The sequence below is a fragment of the Apteryx rowi genome, unplaced genomic scaffold (assembly GCF_003343035.1).
Source record: "Apteryx rowi isolate R43461 unplaced genomic scaffold, aptRow1 scaffold_254, whole genome shotgun sequence".
Classification (NCBI taxonomy): Eukaryota; Metazoa; Chordata; class Aves; order Apterygiformes; family Apterygidae; genus Apteryx; species Apteryx rowi.
In genome coordinates this window covers 157663-182868 of record NW_020448908.1, presented here as the reverse complement: position 1 = coordinate 182868, position 25206 = coordinate 157663, and the positions used below count along the sequence as shown (strand labels likewise).

At 40.0% G+C, this 25206-nt stretch overlaps 1 protein-coding gene across 6 annotated transcripts in view; it reads right to left on the bottom strand.

The window, feature by feature from the left end:
* The window catches only part of KDM4B (lysine demethylase 4B), a 94670-nt gene that overhangs the window by 65384 nt on the left and 4080 nt on the right, over positions 1-25206 (bottom strand). For all 6 annotated transcript variants that reach the window (XM_026067116.1, XM_026067117.1, XM_026067115.1 and 3 more), the window contains exons 2-5: positions 15056-15218; positions 13034-13209; positions 11611-11725; positions 9937-10130 (exon numbers count right to left, since the gene is read on the bottom strand). In XM_026067116.1, the coding sequence (XP_025922901.1) occupies positions 9937-10130; positions 11611-11725; positions 13034-13209; positions 15056-15196 (626 nt within the window). In that variant the 5' untranslated portion in view covers positions 15197-15218. The remainder of the gene's footprint in view (positions 1-9936; positions 10131-11610; positions 11726-13033; positions 13210-15055; positions 15219-25206) is intronic.

Here is a 25206-nt window from a genome sequence, read left to right as displayed (position 1 = left end):
CAACACATTGAAAGGGGAGACCACAGATGCTCTTCTCTTGCACCAACTGGCCTGTGAGAGCTGCCTCCTTTACTGAGCACAGGGACATGTTTGCTCCTGCTCACTGCTCTTGGAAAAGAATATGGATAATTGCCTACAGCAGGACAAAAGAAATCTGCTCATTACTAATGACTAGTAGTATCTTTGGATCGGAAAAATCCCTCGTGCTAGAGGTGCAATGCCTCCTCCCTACAAACRCACACAGTTTTTCCTTTTTGGAGGAGAAAACACTGCAAAGATTTAATGGTTCTGGTCCATCAAGCTGCATTGTTTCATCAAACTACAGCAACTTTTACCTCGAAGACAGCACCCCAGTTCTCACCAGTACTGGAGATAGAAGTGTTACAGCTAGTATTTGCTACAGATCAGTGACACAGTCTGTAAAGTTCCCTCTATTTCTTCTATTCATTTCCCTTTGTCACCTTGATTACCCAGACAGAAATGAAGTGGATAGAAACCCAGCATATATATCACTTGTCTCACATGGAGAAGATTAACTAGTTAACAATTGCATGGCACTCACACGACGCAGAGTGCTATTTAAGTACTGTCATTACTACAGGCATTCTGTGATTTTAAACTATACTTGTACTGCACTTGGCATCACCCAACGTCAATTTTCTCTGCTGAGTAAAGGAAAAATCCCCACCGATTTCTGCCAATGTGTTAACAACACACGAATAAAGAAAGAGCTCTGCAGTGCTGCTGTTGATTCCTCCTGGTCTTACCAACCACTGTTTTCAGTGCCGGGCCAAGCCAGCGTCTGTAAACCTTTCTCCCACAGGGCCCGAGTCAGATCAGGCTGAAAGCTATATGAAGCATGGAAGCACATCTCCTTCCCACCTTGTCTCAGTGGCAAAGCGCACTGCTCAAAAGCCTCAGTTATTAAAACCAATCTGTGATCCTGTCAGACTTCCACAGATCTTCATTTCAAATCAGGCCTGAGCTTTGAGCAGACATTTTCAAAACGCAAGAATGAGTTTCAGCAAGAGCCTTCCTGGATCAAAGACAGGCTTCTCTCAATCCGGACTGGGACTACGGAGCTGTGATGAATTATTAGTGCTGGCGGAAACAGCAGCACATGCATTAAACACTATGTCAGTGGAATAGGAACCCACTTGAAGACACCGCTGTAAAAATGAGAATGAGACCGCAGATCAGCATTACCACCTTGCAAGATCATTACAGGAGGGTACAAAGATGAACCATAAATCAGAAGGGTCTCCACTTTGCTAGGTTAGATACAACCACCAGCAGATCAACCCCGACCTCTTAAGAGTTTATAATTTCAAACTAAACAGTCACAACAGAGATGGGCATAAAATGCACAAACTGAAAAATAAAGTGATGGTAAACTACAAACTAATATCATGTTTTTGACAGTGGATTTATTTAGACAAGGATGAGAAACAGGGTAAGAGAGGAGTACATCCGTGTGGGAGAAAGAAAAAGAGCATGTACAGGATGGAGCCGAGTGGAAGAGGGAGGGAGGCAGAACCATAACAGCTCAGGCGGTCGGCTGAGCTCGTTTTATCCATTCTCTTACAGAGCAACAGTCCCTCCCCAGACTACTTCCGTAGTTAGTCCCATTGGCCCAAGAGTCCAGCTTGATCATCATGGCATTTTCTCTCAAAGCTAGATGAGGATGAATGAAGAGGGGCAGCATCCAAGCTCTTTCTTTCCAGAATACAGCATCTCCCTCGCATCAGGAAAAAATGATCTTTTAATGAACTGTCTACAACAGCGTAACAACGCAAATATCTAAGTCTATTTAAAAGAACTCTCCACTGTTCCTGTGTGCCGGCTGCAGACACCTGATCGGGAAAATAATCCAAGTAATACAAGTCAGAGGTCATAATTCTTCATACGCTTTGGTTTGATCGCTTAACTACATTAAAACCACTCCAGTCACCCAAGATTCGGTCTCCGTACAATATGCCAATCCTTGCATTTTAAAAGCAGGCTATCAGCTAGCACCGTTCCCTTTAGGAGACTTACATCATCTTTCACCACAGCACCACCTCCAAGACAAACAGCACCCGGAGAGCCGAGGGGAGCCTGGAGGAAGGCTGGTTTGAATATTAGTAGTACAGTGTGGTTTGTATTGATTAACTAATGACTGCAGTATATGAAGCTTGAAAGGCAGCATTAATAACTCACTGCTGCACTGCTCTCATTTATCAGCGAATTACAGAGGGATGCAACTCTGCATCTCAATATATCATTCCTTTCATGAATCTCGGAGCAAATCAACATGCACACAGATTCTCAATGCAGAAACCCTGTTCCAAAGCAGCTTCCACCTAACAGTTGTGGAAGAAGTAGGAGAGTGAAAAGCTACTCTGCCTGGTTGTACTTTATCTCACTTTCCTTTTATTTCTTTTAATGAATACCACTGTTCTTTCCTCTATCCCTTTCTTCAACAGAAAAGAGTCTTGCTTTGCCAAATCAGTCTGAGAGCAAATGGTGTAGCAGTTAATCTATAAATCAAACATCACCATAAATTCTACTCTTTCTCCATCCAAAACTGCAGAGCTGTAAAACAGATTACATGGGATAGCAGAGGCTGGAAGGAAATTTGTGAGCTGCAAGGAGCCCATCACTGCCAAATGGCCTTGCCCTGCCCCTCCTAGCTCCCGCACTCCACCCCAACAAGGCTATAAATCTCGCCTGCCAAGAGTGGAGCATACAAACAGCAAACGAGCACGTACATTTAAAAACAAGCCAGCCTTACACATTTCCCCTGGAAGGCTGATGCAGACCTTGGGGGAGAGGGGGAAAGGTTGCAGAATCTTTTTCTGGGAAATGCCTTAAAGCCAAGAAATAGGAAAAGTAAAACTCAGAAAAACTCTATATGGAGCAAAATGGAAAGTCATAGTGTAACGAATTCAGAGTTCTCAGTTCCCTCAAGGGCAAAAGGCGGATATGATTCCCGCTAATCTAGTTTTAAGGAACTCACAGGCTCTCCAGGGTGCAAGGCTATATGGATCCCCAATAATCAAGGCTGATAATCACATCTGATCAATATAGTGATTCAACCACCCTGTACAACGGCCCCCTGAGGGAACGTAAGAGTTAGAAGGCAATAAATGATGCAAGGGACAAATGCCCTCCCCCCTGCTGCCATACAATTCGGTATCTGACATTAAACCCAGCTGCTTTAAATGAGATTACATCAAGCTCTCAACAAACTGCAACATATGTGAGATTGTGTTAAAAGCGGAGGGATGGAGCAGAATATCACATGGGGGAAACGGGGACAAGGACCCCGTGTCCTGCATTGAAAACAAAGGAGGAAAGACACTGGAGAGGTAAGCTCCATGACTGTATGAGGTCATTCGCTTTCCCCAAGATAGTTTTCCAGGGATTAACGTTCCCTATCCTGGAGGGAGGCTAGGACAAGAGTTCTGACCAAGACAGCTGCAATGCTCCCTGAGACAACAATGAAAAGCAGAATCAGCAGTAAGATCCTCAGCACTTGCATATCTGCAGCTGCTTCAGTCTATGCGAGCRGCCACGAGTAAAGAGGGCTCCCTTAAACAATCTGCTCCCAGGGGAGCAATCATGCCTTGCCTTAAATCTCCCCATTAAATCTTCCTTGAAAAACATGAGCTTTCCCTGCTGGTGAAGACAGCAGTAACAGATAACTGCAAATTTATTAAAATGTGGATGTTACAAGCAAGTCCTTCCATGGACTTGTTTTCCTTGATTCCCACAGAGAGACTTATCCTAACATGGGAAACCTTGCTAGAGACCTGGAGGAAAGAAGGTAAAAATGCTAGCCTACTTGAACTAAAGTCACCAGGTAGTTCTGTGTACTTTCAGGTAAACACTGTTAAGACTTTGACAAGATACAATTACATTTTATAACATACCTCTGGAATTCTGTCTGTGACCAGTGTTTTCATCTAATCATGTTATTTTAAAATTCTTCTGGTAATTTGTCCTTAATTCTACATAAACTGCTGCTCTGGCATAAAGTGTACTCTGTGATATCAAAGTCAAACAGATTAGGCATGATCCACTTTCAACAAGGGAATGTTTTGGAGAGGAGACCATATAACTTAAAAGCCAAAGCTGGCTCCCTATTTTAATTAAAGAGAGATTAAACATCCATCATGATAAGAAAACAGAGACATTTTATAAAATCAATTACCATCCACAGCGTCACTCTAGTTTAACACCTGCAGTTTCTGAGAGAAAGAACACAGTATAACATTCCATTAACATTTAGAAAATGTAAATCAAATATTCTTGCTATAGGGCAACATCAGTCACAAAATATCTGAGAAAAATAACCTTGTTATGCAGTCAGGTGTTATAACATTGACAAAACAACATGGAGACATTACTGCCTCAGAAATGCGTCCAAACAAATTCACATCATTAAGATTTTTAACAACTTAAAGCTACTTTTGGTACTCCCTTACTCCAAAAAGCCCTGCAAAGACAGGTATTGCATCTGCTGCTCAGGGGCAGGGGACACTAACGGTCCGACCAGCCTTAACTCCAAGTGGAGAGCCTTTCCTAGCCTCTGAGCTTTACCCAAAATAGTTCAGGTTGCACTGTACGCCACCTTATAAGGTTAGAAATTCACTTCCCAGCTGCGTTTCAGTTGGCTAAATGAGCCACATAGAGGAGCCTACGACAACAGTTCTGAGGCCTTAAGCAAATCACTTAACACTCCACCTTATAAGAAGGTTAGCACTAACCTACTTCATGGAGATGTTTTGAGGCAATGTCTGGAAAGTACTTCGAAATCCTCAGATGGATGGCGACAAGTGCTAAGTATTAGACCACAGGACTTATTTGGCTACTCTGAATCTATGTGATTACAACTGCTACTGCAATTTAAGACGGTAAAACAATAAGCAATGTCCAACGCAGGAAGAGAACTTACATAACTGACATGCAAGGTCATAATCTACATCTAAAGAGAGCACAGACATGCACTTGCACACTTCTATAGAGATGGAACGAAGCTTTGGTTGAGTATCTCAGTGTTTCAAAATACCCTTTTGGAATTGCAAGGGCTGAGACGCATACATTCCTCAAAAATGCCATAATAACCATAAAGTATTATACTTGGCATTCAGTTTTGTTGCTTCTGTCATTATAAAAATCAGTCTTCTGTTAGCATCATTTGACAATACGCTGTATTTTAGATCTCAGCATATGAATGTATAAGGTAATTATACATAATATGTATAATTGATACAGTAAAAACTCCTACCACAAGAGATTTAATATAGGGCTGCAAAATGAAATACATTCAAACTTTTGAGAAAATTGAAGAGAGACTATGAAAAGGTTATAATTAAACTACTAATGTAAAGAGGGACATTTTATTATAATTTGAGAAACAAGCAAGCAAGAGACTCAATCTGGCAGCTCCCTGCCTGAGAAGCTTAAAATGAAGTTACACAACAGCTCTAAATTCCTGGTATGTTTGATGGAAAGTGCCCACACCTTCCATGTTACCTCTTAAGTCTATCACACTGATTTTCCAGTTAAAAACAACAAAAGTGTGGTTACAACGTATGCCAGATGCACATGCCTGAGAAACAGGTATTAGAAAAGATATCAGCAAGAGGCAAGTATAATCCAGAAGGGGCAATAGGGCTATCTTTGCAGCAGCAGTCACACTGGCTGAAGACAGTGCTTATTCTCTTCTGTACAACGAGATAGAATTTAAGATATAAATGCATTGCAACTACAGGCATAGATGCATCATTTAATGAGACTGGAAGCAGAAAAAAAGCTGTCTTTCACGACCCCCTTTCTTCTTCCTCATCACTGGGTGACCCTCTACTGCGTGAATATTTCACTTAATGCTGAAGAATTTTTTTAACCTGCATCCCCAGTGACACAGCACTGTATAAAGAACTCATTTTGCTACAGCTTGTTCTGTTCAGCTAATGGAAAAGAAACAGTACAAGAAAGTGTTGGCAGCAGGACTTCTCTGCAGTGAAAGAGACACATATTAATCAAGCAGTTGTATGACCAAGCAGCTGCTAATTAGGGTGTACAAAGAAACCATCTTCATTTGTTGAACCGCAAACATTTATTTTAACTCCAAACCCAACACTCCCAAAAAAACACCTGTTGTATAAGAGGTATAATCCCAAATTCCAAAGACAGAAATGAAAGATGCATACAAAATAACTATTCAATAACTACCCACCCTGACCTAAAAGAGATTCCTTTCTCAAGCTATCTTCTTCTGCTCTGGTGGTTTCTCATAGTCTGAATGTATCCAGACCTCCCTGAGAAGGTAATTCAACCCTTCACCTCTTTCACAGAAAATAAAGATGGAGAGATTTCTTGTAGAACCCATCTGAACAAGGTCTGGGAAGCARCCTCATTTGGCCCAATTCCTTTCTCACCTTGCCTTCATCAGGAAACAAAGCTGGTGGCTTCTCACTGTTCCTATTTGCTACCCTGCAAAGCAGGGCTTTGGTTGCACAGCCTGGATTAAAGTAGCCTAAAATAATTTATGAGAGACATGAAGAAAGAGTTATGTTTTTAACAATTTTGAGGCAGAATACTACCAATATAGAGAGTGCTTGGTTTCACTATATAAATATCTCTGACAACCAAACAATAACTCTGCATCTTATTTTAGAGCTCAACCCCAAAGTGGTAGACTTTGAAACTCTCCACACTCCTGTTATTCCCTGAGGTGCTTCTAAGATGATCACTGTCAGAGTCAAAGAGTCTATAAAAAGGATAAAGGAAGCTGGGAAATTTCCACAGAGGTGGTGCCAGAATAACATTTTAGCCATCTTTGAGTGAAGCCAGTCTGCACCACTGGAATCTCTCTGCCAAAGTCCAAGAGCTCCCCCAACTGACTTTTGGGATCACTGCAGTCATATCCAGAAGATGCACAGTTGCTCAAGTACCTGAAAAGTTCCAGGTCTGCTCAAAATGGTGTTCAGATTTACTTCTTAAAAGCCAATGCTTGTACGCAGAAGAGCTTGAGAACTCATTAACAGAAGCTGTCATTGTGAAGAACAAGGAAGAAATGACGTGGGCACATGGCATACTCTACCCTCACGCTTAAGGGAACACCAAGAGAGGCCTGCCAAACCAGCAACGGTATCTTGTCACAATACATCTATTTTTGTGTTACATACAGTCTGTCATCTATATGAAAAACTCAGTCAAACAGGAAACTGTTTTGCCAAAAACATGGCCTGACCTCAAAATCCTCATTTTTCCCCCCACAGCACTAGGTTTACAGAACTAGTTACCATAAAAAGCTTATACAACCACAGAACAGCTGGATAAAAATCCTATCCTCCCCTCCTTTTTAAGCATGGTAAAAAGCATTCCAGAAAGACTTAAGCTCCTTTACAAGAAGGTCCTATTCCATTTACAAGCAGTGGTAGCTGAACAACAACTGAAACCCCTCCGAGGCAAATATCAGATGTTCCCCAGCATCTCCCCAAAATCCTCAACAGGATCAGAGAGAAATCAAAGCTGCCAAGATTCAAGATACCAACACTTATAAGATCTGGTATTTGCCAGATTTACTAAACTTTGCTATTTTTACTAATTTTTTTTCACTATTATTATTTTTACTAAACTAAACTATGCAAACTTGATCATCCTTCCACACCTCCATGGAATTCATAAGATGCATGCAAGAAGAAAAACAGGTCAAGCTACAAACACCTTTTGTAAGAAGTTAAAAACATGTTTCATTTAGCTTCTATTGTCTAACTTTTGCTCATGAAGTGAGGTTTTTTTTTGGGGGGGGGGGTTTAAACAGATTATTTTCATGCTGTAACCAGCTTTTCTTCTCAAAATAATCTGGTCTTATTTCTACTTTTTGAAAGACATACCCCTCTATTCTGAGCTCAGAACAAAAAGGAAGCCGAAGACAGACGAGATGGAACTGTTAACATGTAAGCATGAAAGCAGTGATTGGGAGACAGCCATGATTGCGTGACCCTAATTTAAACCTCAGGTTAGTTCTGCATAAAACTCTTAAAGAAACTAACTCTTGTGTACTGAAGTGTTGAAACGGCCACACTAAAGAGGATACTGGCTCTGCTGATGGTCACTGCACTGTACGGTCAAAGGAGAGTAAGTGCTTTTGCTGTGCTGGTGGCACCACCTACCGGAGATTAGGGCCAAATTAAAATAATTTTGAATGAACCACTTCTGAAGATGAAGAGGAAAAAAAAACAACCCTGACAGTATCTAAAATGAAAGCATGTCACATTTCATTCCTAATCCGGAGATTTGTTTCTTGAAGTCAAACTTGGTTAACACGGATAACACAAGTGATTCTGTAAACCCCTCGCACACCTACCTGAAGGACAGAGACAAAGAATCAGGTATGCTAGAGAAACAGGTTTTCTGACATGTTGTAAATGTTTAAAAATTCACATCAAGACTATGGCTGAATGTTACAGACTCAACCCCTCCTTCTGCTCCTTTTCAAGACTGTAAAGAACACTGTATCTATCCATTACAGCCTCTCTGCTGTTGGTAGCTTTTATATGCCTGCAGGCACTAACAGCCTAGAGATATGTAGTGTCACCAGGGACTCGTATTGCAGAGAAATGGGAGGATCTTGTCTGCAAGTGCCAGGGAACAATGACAGCAGCTCCACAGTGACATTTAAGCTTTAATTTGCACGCAAATGTCAATATTTATTAGTCACATCAAGATCTTCAGCAAAGTTCTTCTGAGTTACTAAGTCTCTGTGGTTATACTTTTAAATAGGAGGCTTCAGAAAATAAAACACTGGTTCTGGGTAACCCACTTATTCCAGATTTTCTAGCTTCCTAATTTCATCCTTTTCTATTGATTTATTCTGTGGAAAGCTATTTCAAACCAGTCTATGCACTGACAGTGTTTAAAAAAAAAATACTTACTGTTATTCTAACAATTAACCATGAACAAGTAACAGTCTGGAGTTATAAGCGTATTTATATATTTAAATGATGGAAATTTTAAAGCAAGAGATGTCTCCTACCTGCAGCATAATGTAGGAACAACAGTCGTTTGCTATTAAAGCACTTTTAAAGTGTCCACACATTCCTGTCACCATTTTGTCTGCCACATTCCATCCTGTGCCTTAGTTTTCAAAAAGCCACAAATGTTGAAATCTCTCTCAAGTGTTTTTAGTCATGATGTCAACAAGTCTCCCTAATTCTTCTTTCTTTCTAGAAAGTCAGGAATTAGGCCTCAAAGCAAGTTAGCAAGAAAGCAAGTGAAACTGCTTTCAAATGTGTGTGTGTGTGGGGGGGGGGGTAGTGCCCCACTCCCCCCTCCTGATGTTCCTCTCATTTGGACCCAATGGGAAGCCTTACACCAATCTGCCTTCCTGCTGTAGACCGGAAGCAAGCAGGATCGCTGCCTTCGTAGCTAGCCTGCACTTGGATTAAGTGGAACATAAGAGAGACAGTTTCATGGCAGCTTAGGCTTAAGTCAGGGCCCCCTTCTTTATGGGAACATCGGTGGCAGCTCAGTTAGGCATCAAGCCAGTTCAGGGAAATGAACCAGCCATTTTTTTCCTTTTCTTTTCTTTTTGGTTTAGTTTTTACAGCTCTCCAAACTAGCTCCCTACCTGCTTCTGGTGCAACAGGGATGGCAAGATGCACGCTTGAAGAAAAGGAAGGGCAGGCCCACCACAGCTTAGACACAGATCAGCTTAAACCTCCATGGAAAGGCACTTTAAGAATGTTATGAAGTTTCAATTGTTCTAGCTAAAGCAAATATGTTCTTTTTTTTTTTTTTTTTCATTTTATTGTAAATTAAGAACTGTTTTTGTATCAAGATTATGCTCTGGGGAGAAACAGAAGACCCTAGTCGAGAAGAAAAAAGGATATTGCAGTGGTTTCTGAGCAGAGGCAAAGTATCTATCAGTACTATGTCACTTACCAGGATTTTGGCTCGCCAAAATGCAAGTAGTTGATACTATAGAGATCCATGTCCTCTGTATGCCAAGCAAATGTTGTCTTCCACATCCCAAAGTAGAGGTAGGGAGTGTTTACACCTTCTATGATAATACCACACTCATGTTCCACCATGTCTAAGAGGGTGTTCAGATTGCCAATGTTCCATTCTTCCACATCCTATAATTCAAAAGAAATATGTTTTGTATTGGAACATATCAGAACTTGCTGCTGCAGAATATCCCACAACCCCCTTGAATGCCTTAAAGTGTGGTTATAAATATCCTAATGTTATCCTGGAGGGTTTCCTGTATCTGCATTAATTTAATTTCCCTCCATTTCAATCAAGTTTACTCTTAATGTTTATCAATAACCACAAAAAAGATGTGTTAACCCTACATTGTGGTAAAAGGCTTACCAGCTTCTTATTACATGCATTCTCTAAAGAAGCATCTGAGATACTCCACCATTAAGTAACTGTTTTACTAATAAATACAAGATAAACTAAAGGTAAAATACACTTCTCTCACGAGGATATTCCATTTAGATTACATTCTTCATGTAGAGAATGTCTCGGATCAACTGATCATGAACACTAGACTGAAATGCGGCCAGACAGGCAGAGACCTCTACATCAGCGAGGTACTTCACATAAAGAATAGGGAAGACAAATTTGCTGACAAATATTTCAATAGAAAGACTAATGAAAAGAAAAATTCTAAGTCTAGTAGTCAGTTTTCTGTACTTTAGTACAAAAYAGAAAAGCCACACAAGTTGGTACAAATCTTTAAGCTTGAGATTGCCTGAAGAGTAATACAATCTCCAAAAAGAAATTAATCATCTCCTTCCCACCCCTTTTCCCTAGTGCATTTAGCATGCATGCAAGTAACAGATACACATGAAAGCAATATCAGCTTCATGCCGCTTGCTGGAATAACTGTAAGACAGTGAAATTCAAGCTGCTCATCTTGAAACTTTCTAAATCAACCTAAAAAAAAAAAACAACAAAGAGGGGGCAGGAGGTAAAGGGATGTAGAAAGGAAGCAGCTGAAAAGCAAGATGAAAAGGAGTGCAGAGAGAAAATGTATCTTGCTACTCTGATACCTCAGTTCTTAGAGCAATATAAGTAATTGGACAATAGGAAATGTTCTTTTAGAAGTGGCTGGCAATCCTATTATGTAAGTTCTGCTTATAGGAGCTTGAAGGAGACTGAAGTAAACAAAACCTATATTCAGGACATTGCAGAAGTTACTTCTCCTACAGCTTGCATTCATGTCCAGTTACGTCGCTTTCCCTGATCGTATCCTGGATAAGAACGTGATACTCTCATCAAAGTAGCAAAAACCTTTTATGCAAGTTTTATACAGACTTCTGCCAGAGGCTCCATAAGAATTCAACTAAATCAATCTTTGTCTAATTTTTCTAGTAAGATTAAGAATTATCACAGATTCCATTGACTCTGTCATCCTGAATCTCTGGGGAGGGATGGAAGTTTAGTCACATTATCCTAATGAGGGAAGAATAAAGATTTAAGTTGCCTTTTCAAGGTGGCTAAATCTAATAACTCATTCTGAAGTACTACTTCTAATGAGTAAACAGCAATAAAGAAAAGTCAGTGTCCATAATATATATAAAAAAAAGAGCCAGGCTTTTCACTTACTGAATCATACAGTGAGCCGCTGATATCAGCCCCATAAATTGGTGAGACAAATGTGAGATTCTTCCAGTACTTACGCTCCAAATCTTCAAAATCTTGATGGCGAGGAGTACAATACCTGATAAAAACATAGAAAAGGGCAGGATGTAAGAAGTCTCAAGGAACATTCATCAGAGACTGATAAATGACTGAAAAGCAGCATGCATTTCTCAGCTTTGTGAAAGACCTGCTTGGAATAGGCACTCCTAACTTTAAGGACAGAAAAAGACAGGAACTGGAGTTTGGGCAGCAGATTCTAGGGAGCAAGACACAATAAAAGTGGACACGCAACAGTGAAAATTGATCCCCTTGTGTTTTTATAGCATCCTCCATCGAATCATCTCAAAGCAATGTACAAAATATCAACAAATTATCTGGACTTGTTACTACACCTTAAAAGTATATTATATTTAGCATAGGAAGAAATCAAAGAAAAAAATGAGGTGGATTAATATCATGTTGTAGTGCAAGGATACAGCCAAGCACACAACTCCAGTCTTTTTGTTTCTAGTCCCAGAATTTAAGCTAGTAAACTTCCTTCCTTCTCTCATTTTCTAGGGCCTGTAAGCCTGAAAGTGCTCTAAAAGTAAGGTAGCTTTCAAAATAGACACTCAGGAGGTTACTAAAGATGTGCTTCATTTTTAATTCTACTTAGATTCATATAATTTACTGCCTTTCCAATCTTTCTACAAAAACTCTTAGTGCATATTGACAAAAAAATAGCACGAGCATTTATGTGAAGCACCAGATCACCATCCCTAAGGATGCAGGAGATTAAGTTATCACACAGGTTGCTGAACACAGGCAAAGCACTCATGTATATGTTTTACTAGCAATGTTTTAAGATTGAATGCATGTTTGTCAGTGTTGCTTGAGTTAAAACCCAAGATACTCCAGAGCTCTGAGAAAGTGGATCTGCAAAAAGAATGCAACTGCAGCTCATGCCAGAGTTAACTTGTCTCAGCTAACTGAAGTGTTTTGCAATATTCCCATTCACTTCAGAAGACGTGTGCTACCAATATTAGCTCAGGCACTCCAAGATACGGATATTTGTACCTCAGCTTTTCAAGACAAACATTCATAAACGGAGAGCTCTTCTTTGGGTCTCAAGACATTTTTTCAGAGATATTCTTAGCCAAAGACTGATTTCCAAGAACCTTTCTATACCAGTTCACAGAAAAAGATCAAAGATACTTCAAGAGCAACCAAGTTATAAACTTGTTTAAGATTCTGGACTTTTAAAATTTCAAGAAAAAGCTGTTTCCACCAAAATGCTTCTGATTTAACAAGGATGGCTGCATTTTCTTTTCAGTTTGTTTTTAGAAAGAAAGGCTTTCCGCAAAACGCCCCTGTTCACAACATAACGCAACGCTTAACACTAACATACTTCTCGCTATTAGCCAGACGCCGGTACTCTCCCACAGTCATCGGTTTCTTCTGTATATTATACTGGGTGAATAACCCTGACTGTCCAGTAACCACCTGCTGAATAGGAGCTGGGATAACCATATCATCTATATCGTCGTAGGTTTTTCGGGGCTTCCATTCCTTGGGAGGAATCACCTGGAAGAGGAGGAAAAACAAACAAACAAAACTTCATGGGCACAACAGGCAAACACTTAACTTTTACTGAGAAAAACACATTTAAGCAGAAGGTATTTCATCCTGCTGCTGTAGGATATCAAATAACCGCACCATCTCAAATAACCAGCACATAAGTCAAGCCACCTGTTCTGAAACTGCTGAAATACAGGACTCAGTAACATCATTAGAGGGCTGATAGCTTCTTTAAAACTAGGAAACCTCACAATCCTGTTGCACTATTGCTGTTGCTGTTTCTGTATTTGTAGGTGAAACACCAGGGTTCCAAATAGCTCTTTAAACAAAAAGGGGCAGGGGGTGGAGAAGGACAAAAGAAAACTGTGGGGAACGTGCCCAGAACTCTTTCCCCATTCTTAGAGACTGTGCAAAAAACTGCTACAAAGCAGCGCTGAGTCTGGAAGAAAAAGCTTAAATTTTAAAGAGAACAGCTGCCAATAATTCTAGGCTCAAGATCAGAGAACAATCAGTAGAACATTCAGTGAGCATGCAGAATGATGAAAATGTATCTGCAATCTAACTTGGTATATGGATTTACTGGAAAAAAAAGCTATAGGAATGGAAGCACAAGTTATTGATTTTCATGGGCATGGTTCCTCCAGGATATGATGAGCTCTGCTTCCATTAAAAGGTTTTGAACCGCAGTCACAGGAACCAGACACAAAGATTAACTTGAAATGCTGAGATTTAGTCCTATAGGTAGCCATTTCTTTATGGCATCTGGAATTCACCAGCAGCTTTTATTAAAATAATCTACCCTACTGGTCTCCCAGAATGTAATTGCTAGTACACTTGAGCGGACAAGGAAACATATTACAGAGAGCTTTTTATCAGTACCCAGCTCTATTTAGAACTGTAATAAAAACAGTAATTGACCTATGTTTTAACAAAAGGTAAATATTATTTCATGCCTAACAGCTTTACCTCTCTCCTCTGCTGTGCTTTATTAAGTTCTGCTAAATACTACACGTACAACTACCTTGTCAGGACAAATGAATCTCTCAGCCTATGGTGCAACAAGACACAGCCACAGAAATAATCTTTCTATTCAGTTAGTCCTGATTTTTTCCAAGCACCTGTAGGCAAAGTATTGAATTTTTAAAGCTTCCCATGAAGAGGTCTCTTAATGTTTCATCAGTTTCAGCATAAAATGGGGGTGGGGAGAGGAGATGGACAGAGATTTTCAACCTGGCTGGACAGCTATTTTCTGAAGGTCAAAACAAGACTTTCAAATACCTTTGAGGACCACACGTACACAGGATGCATTTACAGGTCCAGATTCAAGCTAGCGTAAGGTGGTAGTTCAGAGCATAAAGAGAGTAAAAGTTTGTACCAATTCATATGGATATAGCTTTACATATATCTCAGGGTCTCTTCACCATCCAAACTTAAGTAGGCTTCAAAAACTTGATTCTTTACCCTACACTGAGGAAGCTGAAGACCTCACACCTCCAGCCATTGAGGACCACGGCTATCTGTATCTATATCTCAGTAACAGGATCAGGACCTGGAAGCACCCTTACTCCAACTCTGGAAGCACTGGGAACATCTTTGTTTTCCAGTTAGGGAGGCTTCCTTTAAATAAAAGCTTCTTTTAGTCTTATGAAAGGCCTGAAAACCCTCCCCCTTTCCTCTGTAGCTAAATCAAAACACAGAGATTGCAAGTTCAATTTTCAAAACGATGCTCTGCCTCACTACATTTAAGTAAACTACCTCCAAGTGATATTATTTCACAGATACCTTACTGAAGACAGACAGTCAGGAAAGTGCCCTCCAGGAAGCTTTCAATACCTAAGCTAAGGCAACTCACCTTGGCAAGCCCTGCTCGGTGAGCTCCTTGCGATTCAATGTAGGCAATATATTTCCCAAAGTCCCGAAACTCCTCGAGGGTGGGACGAAAGGTCATGATCTTACAGCCAGGGTTCTGCGGACTTGGATTTTCAGACCCCATATTTCCAGTAGGGCGGCAACGCCTGAACAGTGAAAACAAAAAGGAAAGAAATAAAGAGAAGAATGGAGAAGAGAAGCAGGAGAAAGAAACGGTAGTTGGATATCTTTATTTTCCTTCTATATTCTCTAATAAATCTTGTAAAAATGCCTGGGCATGTTTTTCACTCCCCCACTAATAAGAGAGCATTTAAGGTATCCTCTAACACGGACTTGAAGGGCTTCTGACCAAAAATCCACTTAGTCTATGTGTTAGCAGAGCCCCAAGAAGGGTCAAATATCAAGAAACTCCACTAAGTCTTCTAGGCACTTCACTATTGCTTTTCTGTGAAAAGAGCTCAGATACTGTAGCAAGTGACAGAACTCGCTTCTAAAACAGGTAACATCACTGGGATGAATTCTCATTTCCACACAGGAAAATGAGACACTCCTATAACTGTGTATTTATACTCATGTAAACAACCCTACACCCAAGAAGGCCAGAAGAAACTGTGCTGCATTAGCAATGCCCTGGTATCGTTTGAGTGCTCAGATGTGGCCTAAACATAGCTGATGGTCTGCACATACTTCAGTCCCCTCCGTTTATTGGATGAAATTGTGTGTCATTAAAATGGCAGTCAAGGTCAACACACTTTTTACTAAACGCATACAGGGAACCAGTTGCCTCTTAAAAATTTTCCATCAGAATGCTGCTTCCTTTTCTAAGCTAATTTCAACAACAACATCTTAAGGCCAATGTATTAGCTACTATTTCTTCTGGTTCCTTATGTGCTAGGCCACATACAAAACTATAAAAGGGAGTTTTAAACAGGCAATGCCTGCATTACAAGTTGATTGTATTTCCAATGTACATAGAGAAAATGAAGTGTTGGACAATTCATCAAAAAAATGTAGGTGTGCACTTTCAAAATGCCTTCCAACCTGAAAAGCAAAATTGCTCAGTTTACTTCAAAATGTGCAGGAAAAGAATTCAAAACAATTCAGGGTGAAATAATAATTTTTAAAACCAGCCTTTGTAAGCTTATGCTAGAAACCTGTACGGCAAACAGAAAGTTTTAATGAGCTTCAGCAGCAAATGTAACTATGGAAATACTCTGCACATCTGAAAAACAGACAAAGTACATACGATAGAGTCAGAATATCACTAGAGGGCAGTACAGGACTTTAAATGAAAAATACAGCGTGCAGCAATACTACATCAAATGTGACTTCTAAATCACAAGTAAGGTAAGTTTGGATTTAAGTTGATTTTGAACTAGCCAAAAAGTATTCCAGATGCTAATAAAAATACTCTCTGTGTTAGGAGGGGAAAAAAATAAAATACACACTGCTATACCAATCCTTTAAGCATTGAGTGTGGCAGAAGACTCGTCTTCAAAGAGACTGTATACACACACTCTTGCCTCCTATGATTAAAAAATATCATGTGCTAATTTGGGCAGATCCAGTACCCAGCTCTCCCAAGGCATCAAAGTTTCTGTTACAATTTTAGCTTAGTAAAACAGTTTTCATTACAAAGGCAGAAGAACATTCACTACTTAGAAGTTAAAAATATTGTCAGAACAGCTTTTATGTAAAATTTGTTTCAAAACGGTGGTCTGCAATTATAAGCTCTTCCCTAATGCAGGCTCAGGAAGACTCGTGCATAAAGTAGAAGCCTCTCTCACGCTCCTCCTATCCACACGGCTCTGCCTCGCCTCCACAGTTGCAGCTTTATTATCTTCCTTAAACTAGACGCCCTGCCAGAAGAGCGCTTCCAAAGTCCATAACAACATCAAAGTACGAACTCAAATACTGTAAAATAATCCAGAGAAAAATCATCCTAGGAAAAGGATACAATTTCACTCCCTTCACTCCTCTCTCCCTCAGTAATACACAGATGCTTCTAACAACGGCATTTCTAAAAGAAATTGTTGCAGTCTTCAATAAATAGGTCCTTTAATCAACCACTTCGATCTTCAGTGTGGCTGTGCTTGAAGAGATTTCTAACCTCACGATACAGAAAAGGTTCTGCCACCTTTCAGGGTCAATATTTTAAGATAAGGAATATATTTGATCTATACCCACAAGAACAATTTACTGCACAACTCTTTCACAGAAATGCAAAAAGGAAATAGCACCTCCTGTTCCCAAGACAAACCACCGGAGCTGGTAAGCACCAAGCTCAGGGCATCCATCGACTGGAAGCTTCCTCCAAAGTATTTTAAGAAAACTTTATTCACCAGAAAAGTATGGCCGATTCTGGTGAAGAGTTCAGAGGAAAAGTGAATATTCGAGAAGTGGGACACACACAGAAACCATCCCCAAACTTCTATTCAGACAGAGTCTTGGTGAGAATACTTCTTCTATTTTTAAACTAGGCCTAGAAACCACATGAAAGTTCAAAAAACCAGGATGAACAAAGTCATGCCGTACATCAGTGCTGCGCACAGGCTGATCTAGAGTATCTGGCATAGGGTAAGAATCTCAGATTCCTTCCTGAGGAGGATCCTTGCCAGTACCATCTGCTCCAGGGATGCCTTCCCAGGATTTGCAGCTTTACTTTAGACCCACAACCACAAAAAGAGTAGACAAAGCCAGGTTTTATCCCATGTTTTCTCAAGATTGTCTCCAACAGCTCCAATTTTCATTCCACGTGCTGGGAGTGAATAATCAAAACACATGCTCAAACAGGGCAAGAAAAAAGAAAAATCAAAAAATACTTCATGCGAAGATAATCACTGTTGTCGCAACATGTAATAAAGTGTTTATTCGCCTCAACACAGGAAATGTCATTCAATATTCTGAAACTTTATAGTGCAGAGCAAGTAAATTAGATTTTTCCATGTCTAACCCGATCTCTCCATTCTAAGGAGAACCTTAACATGAACCCTAGACAATATTTGCTGTAATGTACATTCATCTGATTAAAGTATTAAAAAGCTAACCATGGAGCTCATGAGAAGGGAAAATCAGTTCACCTACTTTTCTTCACTTACAAAAAGTGCAGCAAAGCCCCCGTGTGCAAATGACTTCCCACCATGTGCTCTTCTACCGGAGATGTACAGAGCTTGAAACATCCAAGTCACAGAGAAAACTTCTGGGAGAAAAGGATTTCTTTCTCTTTCACAACTGCTTTGCAAATAACTGCAAACGGCAACACTAATATTGTCTGGATAACCAGTGGCACTAGTTATTGTTAACTCCTTCCCTGCTCCCAGCCACACAGATCCCAAGGGACCAGGGGAGCAGGACTAGCAGGAGGGCTGCTGATACAAACCGAACCGTGCTACAGCTACGCAGGGTGCAACTACAAGGAGATATTCTCAATAAAACAGATCACGAGCATCAGCGAGAAAGAATTCACAGCAGAATTCAACTATTCTGAGAACACTAAACCCATTTTTCATTCATAGCTCTGCGCTCCACAGTTAAGGCGTGGATGGTGACAATGCATTTGAACAGACTCTACTCTCTTCATTATTAATACTGAAAAGGATGATTTTTATAGGAAATTCTAAGCGCCCTATTAGATCTTGAAAAGAAGTATTAAGGTATTTTTCTCGGCAGGGTGCATTCTGTTTCTTTGCAAGAGAGAGTAACAACCTGAAATGTTTTGAAGTATCTTCTAATTTGAAATAGCTGTAAGGAAACACTACAATATGTCTCCAGAGAGATGATCTCAGTGGACACAAAGAGCCGCGTTTTTAATTTCAATGACTTGTACGTGAGGCTTTTACCTCTAAAATTGATGTGAACCAAGATACTTTTGTGACTGAAATTCTACACCTGTTGATTAAAAGCTTTGTATGGTGTAGAAAAAGCCTAAGAAACCCAGCTGAGATCAACGACTTCTGCTTACTAAAGTCCCTACCAACTTCGAAAAACAGGAATAGTTGATTTCGGTGAAAAGCTTGGGACTTTTAAAGTAGTTCCCTACCAGTCTAACACTATTGCTCTTTGAGAAATGGAACAATGCCAACTTTTTCTCCTCAAGCTTTTGAGTTAGGGAGTAACTTTGACTAAAGGTAGTGACTATTAATGGAAAGAAATCTGTCTTTAGGCACCGTTGCTGGAGCTAAATATTGTAGACATACCTAGGGTGAGCTTTAAGGGCACACTTTTGCAAACGTAAAACAAACTTGTTCTGCTATTACTCCATCCATCATCAGTTCCAAACAGAACAGGAAGAAACATGAATTTATGACAGAAGACAACTCATTTTGTTTAGACAGTACCACTAGAATAAGACCATCTTTAATCTTGCTAAAACAACCTTAATATGCTCAAAAGGTATTTCGAGTTTCTTCAAAAACCCTGAATGCATGTACCTTCACAGTCCTTTTAAAGAGGCACCAGATTTCTGTTTAAAGGTAGAACTTATACCCAAGTGACATATGCCCTGTTACCATTTATATTACTGTATACAACTGGCAAAAATACTTTTGAACAACCTGTTGTCTCTCCAAAGGTGCAGTTTTCCATCACCAATCCCACAAAGCCTCCTACCGTTCTTTCTGTCAAAGGCTTTGAAGCCAGAAAACCAAAATTCAAAAAGCCAAAGGAAAAAGCCGTTTGGTACATATGCCTATAGCAAAAAAAAAAAAAAGAGGCTGCAGGCATTCAAAACCTGGCATGCAAAATTGTCACCTGGAAGCCGCAGGTAGCAACAATAACTTTGCGAGACAAAAAGTGCATGGCACCCAGAAGGACTCCGCAAGAGCTCATTGCACTGCATGAGAAGGGGCTGAAAGATGCACTGAAATACCCTCCCGAGCGCACGCTGCGTCCTGGTGCCAACTCAGAGCAGAAAACCTGCTTGCCCTCGTCGCGGGCACACACCCTGGCATCGCTGTCGTATCCCGCTGAAGGACACGGACCTAACGCCATCGAAACTCCACAGCACGAACGAAGCCTTTGGCCGCGGTTTGAAGCGGGAGGAAGTTTCGCAGCAGTACCCACTTGGATAGCTGCTGGCCTCCCACCCACGGCCATTTGTTCTTCTCCTGTGCCAAATAGAATTTGTGGTGCCACAGTGTGAAACGATAAGGGACTGACGGTGGTTGCGCGGCAGTGCTTTACAACGACCGCGCCATCACGGAGGCAGGAAGATGAAACTTTTCCAGAAGGCACAACTATAACAGCCTCTCCTCCTCCAACACAGTCTCTCTTCCCCAACCAGGAGAGCTCCTTCCTAGATGTAAATTGGAGTCTGTATATGCTCAAAAATAGATTGAGGGTTACTGGTGCTCTTCAATCCAACTGCCCTTTTATTATGGAAGGCTGAACCTACTAACACTTAATCTAATCAATGTGGACAACAAACATCACTGCACTTGTAACACCAGTAAGGCTGCTGTTAGCAGTTAAGAAAATTAACTTCCACAGCTCATTACACTACCTAAGGACAGTGAATTACACACCCTTACAGGAGACCATCGAAGGACAACGTACTCCAAAGCAAGGCAGGAAAATACAAGTCCTAGATACTGAAGAGCAAAACCAAAAAAAACAAAACCAAAAAAATCTAATGAGGAGATCTAAATGAGGCACATCTACATAGCTGAGATAACTGAAGATATGAAGAAGCTGTAGCATTAATAGAAGCTGTAGAAGCATTAATATATGATAAATTATTAGTTTTAAAGCTGAAAACATAGATGCTTTCACTCCAGGGAAAGATTTCTGAGTGCATTCTACTCCTGAGTAGAGGAAGCTGCTAACAGACACACAATTTACTGTTTTATTACTTGAGAAAAATAAGAGAAATACCCTACCTTAAGTAAACTTCTTTAATTAGAAAACCAAACCCCTCAAACTTCCTTCTTCCTCCATTTTTCATTACAACCCATTGGATGTGTCACGGCCAAGCTTTGCAGCACTGCATAACACAATGCGGAATCGAATACAAACGGTAACAAGCTCTTTAATCTTGTTTCAACACCCAAACTGTCAGACCTCCAGGGTCCTCCCTCACCAACAACTTTCCCTGAAAGTTCATGTCCATTGATCCAAATACATCTACCAAACCTCCTCTGCCCTTTCAACACGACGACTAGAAAAACACAGCTTTGACTCATTTCCAATTCTCTGAGTAAGACAGGCTGCAGTGTATTAAAAATTGCTCAGTGACTGTACGTCTGCACAAACTTACCCGCACGACGTGCCTTAATTCACTGCCATGGGGAATGAAGGTACCATGCACTCCGCACAGGGCAAAAGCACACCCTGAGGGCATTACAGCAGAACGTTCGATACACCAGAAATCCACCCTTCAGCTTACCTCATAGCAACTCGTTTGTGTGGCCATAGCCAGAGCTCACCTTTCTGATGAGAACAAACCGGTGAGAAACGCACTGCTGTTTTCCCACACGTGTGGGCAAAGTGCTAGTAAAAACTGCTTCTATCAGTACTTGGAAGAGTGAAACCCTGTAAAAGGGACTTGCACCTGGTCATTTATCTCCTCGTCCTCAATTAAACCATCTATCGAGTTGGTTTTAATGCCCATTCTCAGGGAGGCCGTGGCAAAGGCAGGCACTGATTAGAGGAGTACGGCTTCAAAGGAAGCGTGGGAGGAGGCACAGCAGCCTCCGTGCTCGCGGGAGCCGAGGGGGCTCTCAGCAAAGATCAGCTTCTCTTGCAGGATCTAAAAGGTGGATAATCAAAGTAGCATCGCGAGAAATCAGGATTCACAACCTCACTGTGTGTGCTTACGTCTCTCTGCGCCGAGAAATGCGTACAGGGGAACTTCTTCCTACCGCAACCTTTGGTACTGTGGTATGAACCACATCCCGGCGGCTCGGACCTTTCACTCTTCTGGGGCTGCACATACCTTTTAGGACTAAAAAAAAAAAGAAAGAAAAAAAAAAAAAAGAAAAGAAATAGGAAAGCTTGCCATCTGCAAGTTTTGCGCAGGTCTACTTTAAACCTCTGGTAAACTTAAAATAAAAGTTCAGTTTGAGGAAAAAAAATTATATATATATATACACACACACACACACGTATATGTATGTATACATATATCATATCTATCTCTTATATATCTATCTCTTATATATCTATCTCTTATATATCTATCTCTTATATATCTATCTCTTATATATCTATCTCTTATATATCTATCTCTTATATATGATCCTCAACTGAAAAAAATTGAAAGTTTCAAAAGAAAACCAAAAACAAAACACAGATTTCAATGTGCCTGAATTAACTTCTTCATCCAATTTGCTTAATATTTCTGAGTCATTTTGAGGTATGAAAGGTAAGAACCCTGTTCATGAGAGAAGTTTTTAGAATTTATTTTTAACTCGTTATTTGATCACTAAGCATCGTGTGCAAACACTAATGGAAACCCCATGTGTTTATTTAAAATGAGATGCCTCTGAGGAACTTAGAGGGCAGATTCTTCTACTCCCAGCTACTTCCTCTCTCAGTAAGTCAACCGATTACAAACAAATTTACATCTAGTTTCTCATGAATTAGGCACTATTGAAAGTTTCTTAGCAGAAGACAAACAAACTGCTGCAAAACAGCAAGAGTATATATAAATAGACTATACACATCATTAGTTTTAGAGAAGAGTTCTGTGTAACAACTACGCCTATGACAACTTTCATTTCTTCCCTCTTTATTCCCGGGTACTGACTTACAACATTGGACCAAGGCAGGGTAAATCGGTAAGTTTGCAGTTCAACATGTTCGTTGTTCAGCCCATTGTTTTAAATGACCTTTTTTTCCCCACAAGATTACAGCAAGAATTTATAACTAAAACCTTTTCTGAAAAATTATTTATGTATTCAATTCCTTACATTCTTAACCTCCAAACTGCTTTGAGTTATGTATATCCTCCATAAGGTCTGAGTAAACGCAACAGATGAAAGATTTGAGAAACAGAGAGATGACACTTACTCCTACAGGGCACCAGCAAGCACCCGCTAGCCAAACTGATGACTATCTACAGAGCTTAGGGGATTTACTTCACAAATTAGAGTATCATCTGATGAATTATAAACTCCACATAAGAAAAAAATCTCACAGGGCTCCTCCAGAACTCCAGATGCTACTGTACTGGGAATCAAGCAGCAAACATAGCTCATTAAAGTAAAATAAAGACTAATTATCAATAGCAGATTACCAAACAGCTTTTCCTTTCCCTCAGAACATCCTCTTAGCTGTATAAGTGTACAGTTATTCATACCTTTCTTCATACTGCAGCAAAATTATTTAACGTTGAAGTCACAAACAGCATTTAAAAGCAGAAAATGTTTGGATTTAAGAGCAATAAATCTGTAAGAAACTAAAACAGTTCATTATTGCCTGAATCAATGTAGTCTACAGCATTCTGTAATATTTATTTCTGACTGAATTTGGAATCAGTACACAACTCCCCCCCAGATTTAGTGTTTTATTGAATAGGAAAGGTAAACTAATACTAAAAAAAAGCAGTTACCATACTACTACTATTGAGACAGAATCTAGATCTAGGTATCCTACAAATTTCGGTGTGTTATTTGTCACAGTAGTTATCTTTACAGGTAAGGGTATAGAAACAAAAAACAGAAAGCAAAAAAAAGCATTTCCTCTGGATTGGTTCTCTTGAGATTCAGCCTGATTGCTATTAGGGGACATAAGAGAGGAATGCCCCCCAAGTTAAAATGGATTGAGTTAATTCTCCCTTTAAAATAAGGCTCAAGAATTTAGTATATGGAGCCATACTTTGCTCACACTGTTGTATGTTTTAGGATAACCATGTTTAGGAACTGTTTTCTGCCCGGTATCACCTACATGGAGCTACATTAACTCAAATCTCTGAAGCGCTACTGGGACTTTTCATCTTTGATGCCAGGTGCACAAACAGCTTGGGTCCACTTTGCTGGAATATGAAGAACAACACTTAGGAACTCACTATTTCAAATTTCAAGGCTACAATGAAAAGAGAATCTTCTCCTCAGACCTGGAGTAATTGAGGAGAAAAAAAAAACCACAAAAACTCTTTTTTATATTTCTATTTAGTCAAAACAAGAATTCAAAGTCTCATTCCACAACACTCGAATCCAATGCAGCAGTGCTGTAAACCTCAAAATATTTTGAAGTAAACCTCAGTGTATTATTCTATTATTTATCAGCAAGTGTATTTGTTCCAGAAAACTTGATTACTGCACCACTTCACACAAAAATGTAATTCCTATATCAGATTAATCGCTTAATGAGGACTAATTCCCCAAAGCCTGCCTTCAGCAAACCTGCTAGAACTAGAAACCTGCAGCAATATTCTCAGTAACTTGCTCAATTTCTTCTCCAGGTTATGTCAGATTTTTGTAAGACAGAGTTGGAATTTCAATGAATTAGCCAGTCAGAGTATGGATTGTTGGAAATAATTTTTACAGTAAAAAGTAAAACCTTGGTTGCATTCCTGCACAAGGTGCTTGTAGGTCCTGCCTAGAGTGGGTGCGACACACTGACCCAGATTCCAGACTTCAGAGCAGCTGCATTGCCAGAAAATTATCTACTGAGGAAGAGATTGAGAAAGAGGAAAAGCCAGCAGGGGGAAGAACAGGATCAAGAAGCAGTATATACCTCACGCAACTCCAGAAACACACTCACACAACTCCAGAAACATGCTTTAGCAAGAATATCTATCCTGGACTGCACCTGTAAATAACTTAAAATATTCATATTCACAGAGAGAAGGGGAAAAAAAAGAAAACAGTCTTCTGGTGCGCGTTATATAAAGTCTTTATCTACATAACCATTTCACACTTTTTAATCACAACTGTGATCGAAAGGAGTGATGCTTTAGAACCCAAATTAAAGCAAGATCTGTGAGAAAAATAGGCTAGTTCCACATAAGCTTCAAGGTAACATTAGCCAATTTTAACCTCTCATAGTCAGTAAGTTCTCCAGCCCAATTTTACCCACTTCTCTCTGGAACCTACAGCTTCAAGCCTTGACATACACATTAAAGCCAAAGAAGCCCTGGTTGTTTTGCCAACATAGAACAAATACAGCAAACCTCATATAAATTTCTTATATACC